General features: G+C 41.2%; 1 protein-coding gene across 1 annotated transcript; it reads right to left on the reverse strand.

The window, feature by feature from the left end:
- Positions 1 to 5,317: 5,317 nt before the first annotated feature.
- foxd3 (forkhead box D3) lies at positions 5,318 to 6,505 on the reverse strand. The gene has a single exon (XM_073477081.1). The coding sequence runs from the start codon at positions 6,503 to 6,505 to the stop codon at positions 5,318 to 5,320; it is 1,188 nt and encodes a 395-aa protein (XP_073333182.1).
- Between the last annotated feature and the right edge of the window lie 228 nt (positions 6,506 to 6,733).

The raw sequence follows: 6,733 nt of genomic DNA on the forward strand, positions 1-6,733 counted from the left end.
ATGCACATCGGCTCATGAGACGTACAGTATCAGTAGATTAATCTGCTGCACTGGAATCACTGTGACAAGCCACAATGCAGCTGGATGACTCAGTAACATTAAAGTAACAGTATCATTCCCCAACCAGCCGTGCTCATAGTGATTATACCTCCGAACTTGTGTGTGGGTTTGATTCATAAGAATACTGTCTCCTCCTCCACTGTTCAGGCAGCTTATCAAATACACAAATATACTCAAACACTCACTAATCACCAATGTGTTGATGTTGTCTTAGGATGGCCACATAATCAAATTAACAAAAATTACAAGTTTGATTTTAATGAGCCCTCGTGGTTTGCTGTAATTTGGTCAAAGTGTTTATGTGAGATCATTTAATTTGTGAGTAAATTAATCATAATGAGAAATTATATATCCACAGTAGAGATTTCTTTCTTTTTTTCACTTGAGTCACATGTACTGAAACGCTGTCCTAGCATGACTTCCATCAAAATGAATAAAAAAAGCAAATTGTAAATTTTTGGACCAGTTCTGAAAGAAAGTTAAACCTTTTCAGCATCCTGTGCTTTTGAATTTTTCCTTGGATTTACAGTTTTGAAGGGAAAACTGAGGTCTTCATGGTCTGCTGCAAGTCACGGTCAAGAAATAACCACAGCCTGTTGATTATACTTGCTTAGTCTTGTGTTAACATTTTTTCAATCACACTTTGAAAAATTGGAAATCTTAAAACTGAGAAATGTGGGTTTCACCACATAATTATGACTGTTGTTTAAGTGCTAATGCTAATTGGAAAGGATGAGCATTAAAGGATAAGTTCACCCAAATAAGAAAATTCAGTCATTATCTCCTCACATCCATGCCAATGGAAAGTTGGGTGAAGTTTTATAGTCCACAAAACATTTCTGTAGCTTCACAGAAAAACAGCATTCAAGCATTCTCCTAAACAACTGAAGCAAATGGGGACTGATGTCTTTTAAAATCAATCCCAAATTGATTTTAAGACATCATTTTCAGCCTTTTTTTTAAAGCAGAAGTCTTCACTATAGCTGCTAAGTTAAAAGCGTTAGCGCTCACCCCTCGATGGTACATCAAGGGTGTAAATAACATTTCAACAAATCATTTCGGGATTTCGGGGCTTCTGGAGACTTGAGTTACACCGGATGAGATGTAAGGAGCTATTTCATGTTTTGTTTTGTTTTTTCCGGTTATTTTTTATGTTTTAAGACAAGTCCCCATCTACTTCAGCTATTTAGGAGAATGCTGCAACGCTGTTTTGCTGTGAAGCTCCAAGAACGTTTTTACGGACCGGGAAACTTCACCTGACCTTCCATGGGGGTGAATAGATAATGACCGTATTTTCATTCTTTTGTGAACTTATCCTTTAAATCACTGGCAATGTGTAGGTGTTTGATAAATGAACTATATTATATACCCAAAACACTGAAACCCCTAGAAACATATCTGCAGTTCAGCCAGTTGTAAACAAGCTTCACATTAACCGTCTCACCATTGCACACAGGTATTCACAGGTGTGTCAAACACTCAAACAAGACATCATCAACTGAAACTTTACTCTATGTCAGCCTGTATCTTGTTAAATCTCATCCAGCTCATTTTTTAAATGATTTAAAGTCAAAATCATCTTGTTATGTTAATCAAATGTTGGCTAATTTATGCTCATCATTTGGTAGTAAAATAACAATCAAACACACAATGTGGGCTTTATTTATGAAAGACTGAGACTGGAGATTAATATAGACTGGCTGCTGGAGCTGTGGGAACCACACTCAAGACTTCCCTCCACCTGTGCACAAGCACGTGCAGCTGCATAGGTCATTATCGTGTGTGGGCGCGCGCGAGTGCGACTGTTTGCTCTTCAAATGAGCCAATCAGCACGTCGTATTGTTGGCGACATAATGAGATGCAAAACCGAGAACTGCGTTTGCTTTTAATGCAACAATAGATACCGGGTTTAAAGCGTGCTAGAGGACGAGGACCTCGTGGATTTAAACAAATTGCAATGATGGTGGCCGCAGCATTTCTTGGAGTAAACCATTATTAGGCTATAAATGTCTTTGTAGATCACACAATTAAAAGTAAAATCCAGGCCTTACACCTGGATTTTACAATATTTTTAAAACTGCTTTTATTTTAAAGGAGCACTATGTAGTTAAGGAGAAGAAATACAATCTCAGAATATTAATGAGGTAATAATACAAACTCAGAAATATTTATATTTTCCATAATTGAATAAACAAGCTGTTCTCAGAGGAAAATACAGTCCCAAGAACGCTGTTAGAAGCTCGAAAGGTGGCAGGGTCTGCCACATATAAACAAAGTGAAACAGTATGAAACTGTATTGTCCTTTAAGGTCAGTTTGTTTATTCAGTCATGAAAACGAAGAGAGTTTGTTTATTAGTTTGTTTAGTCAGGAGGTCTTTCTATTCTGATTAAAATGTATCTTCCAAAACTACACAGTGCACCTTTAATAATAATGTTTTTATCCAACTGAGATCAGGTTGAATCTGAAATATTTAGAATTTCCCCATCATCTGCTGCTGAAACCTGAAATGACACTTTAATGAACATTCAGTCGCACTCAAACATAATTACCAGTCCTATCTAACCCTAAAACAGTATGTATGACCCAGTCTGCCATACATATGTGGTTGTATTGGGTGTGCTGGGGCAAAAATATTTACCATAATCAAGTCGCTCATCGTTCTCAAAATGAAAGTCAACAGATTGAGCGAATAATTTTATTTCAGTTTCCCCTCCATGAATTAATTTTTGCATACATTCTAATGATTGTTTAAACCTGAATAACTGGACAAAATAAAAAAGATGAACAGGTTGCAGCAGAGGGTTTATCCTCCATCATCTCAGGTTGTAGTGTCGTCCTAAATATTTCTTTGATTTTTGATGTTCCTGTGAGGAGGAGAGGTGTCAGTTAACGCCCCCTGGCGGCGTGAATCTCGTCTGCTCCGAGGTTGTTGTCAGCCTGCAGCATCACCGGTGCAACATCACACACAGAGACATCACTGGAGTCTATATGTGCAGTTTTACTGCAGCCACTCTTATCCAGTGAGACATGGCCTGTGAGAGCTTTGGCTTAAAGGACTCCTGAATGCTTTGTGGAGGCTGGACCTGGATCTGTAACCACACATGCCTCACGGAAATAAATCAGAAAATAACTGACTGGAGAGGTGGAAGTGCAAGTTTGGCTTTTTATGTTTAAACGCTTTGATGTTTTCTTTAAGGATTAATTTGTCAAATAGCCCCAAAAAAGACGCACACAGAGCTGCATCCAGCGGCGTCCCATATTAGTTCTTCCACATAATCAAAAAATATTGTCTGATTAAACCCTGAATGGGACCTCTGGTGGCGTCTGGACGTCTCTTTCAATACCTGTTTAACCTGCGAGCATGTGAATATTAAATACCTCCTTAGATTATAAATGAAGTGAGTCTAATTTAGCGAAAAATACAAGACAAAAATGAGCAAAAACGAATTTTTAGAGCATAAAATTTCTATTTTTCTATTTGTTTTGTATTTATAGTATTTTATGTTTCGATCGGAGGAATAATCTGCGGAATAAATGATATGCAATAACACGAATTCCCATAAAGCGAATATAATATCATAGTGAGAATTAATGTACTAATAACAGGCTGATGATAGTCGTAATAATAGCCGAATAATAATAATGAATGAAATGCCAGGCTGACAGCGGAGAAGCCTTTTGCATCATCAGCACCTTCTGCGGTGTCTGAAAGTGAATTGAAGCAGAGAGAGAGGCTCCTTTCTCTTTCTCATGGGGATCAGTTAAATATAGCTCCTATGACCCCCCTCACACACACACACACACACACACACACACACACACACACACACACACACACACACACACACACACACACACACACACACACACACAGGCAGCCCCGATCACCATTTGCTGTTTGTGTAAAAGTGATTAGCCAGACACAACTGCGAAACTGTTACATTTATAGAAGCCAAGCCGCAGAATATATGTCCTGTAAAACGAGCCGAGCGGTGATGTAATGGTAAATTAAAAGGTGTCCAAACTGTGACCTCCCGTCAGAGATCGTTATCAGGAAAACAACCGCAAATATGCTTTAAAAAAACTATTATGCTGAATTATAAATTACTCCCCGATGTTCATGTATTTTACACCTGTTTGTCCAAACATCTAGAATATTATGTCAGCCTGAAAATCTGTAAACAGTCCGCGAATAACCACATTTTGGTGTAGTCAAATGACAGGATATGGCATGTGTTCCCTTTAATTCACCTATTCTTTAAATGTATAATCCAGATAAATATATGTTATTTTCCCCACTGTTTTTCCGGCAATAATTATCATTTAATTTAAAGAATAATTTTAAAAACATTTCTTCAAAATTTCTAAATAAAGTTGTAAAATAATCTACCTAGGCTGGCGTTTGCCGTAAAAAGTATAATTCAATTTCCCTTTGTAACTCGGTAAATAATATAATAATAATGATATCATTACAGGTATAAACTCAAAACAAAGACGTAAATTTAAAAATACTGACTTTTAACATCGTGGAAATTATACGATTGCAATAATTATTAGTAAACTCAAGCACATAATATTCACCAGATAAGACAACTTTTCTGTTATGTGCTACATTTCTAAAGAGAATCCTACAATAAAAATCAAATATACATCCTTGTCTTCGATTTTGTATCCCTGCGTGGCGTGAGAGGTAATTTATACGAAAAGAATACCCTCAAGAAAATATCTCTCATTAAACAGTTTAAGAAGGTTAACAATCAAAAATGATTTTAATTCTTTCTTAGATTTATTTACAAATAGATTCAGTTTACAACACAATATAGCTACATAGAATTACATATATTTGATCTTTTTTTAATTATAAACAGACTATTTTTTCAGAGCTTTTTGTGTCTTGTATGAAAAGGAAGCAAAAAAAAAAAAGAAAAAGAAAAGAAAAATCTTGTGTCCAGTTTGAAGCTTCCAATACAAAAAGAAAATGTAAAATAATTATCACAGATTTCAAACAGGAACAAAGGAAATAAAGACAGGTAAAAGTCAAACAGGTAAAATCAATCTTTTTTTTTTTTTTTTACTACAAATATTTACAAATATTACCTGTACAGAAATATCTCCTTTTGTCTTTTTTCTCTGTGTTTCAACAGTCTTTACATGGCTACAGAGTCCAGTGTTGCTTATTGATTTGTGCTCTTCACGCTCCCCCCGGTAATAATGTCTCTATATAAAAATAAGAGTTTATTTTCTCTTGGTTTTAAGTCACTGTGAAGGCCATTTGGACACTGCCGCCGCCGTCGCTGAGGGTAAAACATGTCCAGAGATAATATTTGACGGCACGCTGAGGATGGGGGCGATAGCGGCTGAGGTCCGGGACAGAGAGAGGGACTGCGCGCTCAGCAGGGCCGACTGAACGGTCACCGGAGGCCGCAGGAAAGCCTGAGCGCCCGGTGAGGACGAGGAGGCGCTCGATACCCCGATGATGTTCTCTATACTGAACGACGGTCTGTTTGACGGCTCTGATTTGATCATGGACGCCGTGCTCAGGCTGTTGAGCTGAAGTTGGAGACTCGGGCCGAGCTGGGAGTTGAACGCTTTTCTGTTCAGCTCGGCCGAGGGCAGGAGAGGGACGCCCGGGGGCAGCATGTGACCCACGGGGGGGATGTACGGGTACTGCAGAGCCGCCGGATGGGTATAAGCAGCCGGGTGGATCCCGTAGTGCCTCCCGTAGGGGCCCCCGAGGCTGTACGCGCCGAAACTTTGCATCATGAGAGCAGTCTGGTCCCTCAGCATGTCTGGCTGAACCCTCTTGAATCTTTTCCTCCTCCTGAGGAAGCTGCCGTTGTCGAACATGTCCTCTGAAGCGGGGTCCAGGGTCCAGTAGTTGCCCTTGCCGGGGTTGCCAGGTTCCCGGGGGATTTTCACGAAGCAGTCGTTGAGGGACAAGTTGTGGCGGATGGAGTTTTGCCACGCCGGGAACTTCTCCCGGTAATACGGGAAGCGGTTGCTGATGAACTCACAGATCCCGCTGAGGGTGAGCTTCTTCTGCGGGCTCTGGAGGATGGCCATGGTGATGAGTGCAATGTAGGAGTAAGGCGGCTTTACCAGGCTGCTTTTGGGCTTCTGGATCCCACCGCCCGCCGCTGCGCTCTGGTCCTGACCCTCTCCTTTGCCCGTCTCTCCCTCCCCGGAGCTCTCGCAGCACGGACTCCCCCCTCCGGACCCGATCTCCTCCTTCTCCACCTCGATCTCATCTTCCAGCTCCTCGTCGCCTGTTTCTCCGCGGAGGTCGTGCAGGATGCCTCCCCCCGGGCTGTCGCAGTCGCTGTCCACCCTCTCCATGCCCTCCTCGTCTCCCTCGCCCACCACGTCGATATCCACGTCCTCCGCTGTGAGCACAGTTTGGCCGGACATGTCGCTGGCTCGTTCGCTGCCTCCAGACAGGGTCATCTCACGGCTTACTTACACTTTTTGTTTGAAAAGTCTGTCGGAGCCGAAACAACCGAGCAGCCGGGTGTGATGGGTAGAGGCGGGGAGCGGCGCGGTCAGTGCGCACACACGGCGGGTCTGCTGGACTTCTTGTCGCCGCTGTCAAGCGCTGGGATGTGTCCAAAAATCTTAAAGGCAGGTTGAACCGGCAGCAAGCCAGTCAAGCCGGAGAGAAACTTCAACTTCTAC

Source organism: Pagrus major, chromosome 11, assembly GCF_040436345.1.
Source record: "Pagrus major chromosome 11, Pma_NU_1.0".
NCBI classification, from domain to species: domain Eukaryota; kingdom Metazoa; phylum Chordata; class Actinopteri; order Spariformes; family Sparidae; genus Pagrus; species Pagrus major.

Coding starts and splice junctions, on each gene's coding strand:
- foxd3 (XM_073477081.1), bottom strand. CDS start 6,505: ATGACCCTGTCTGGAGGCAGCGAACGAGCCAGCGACATGTCCGGCCAA.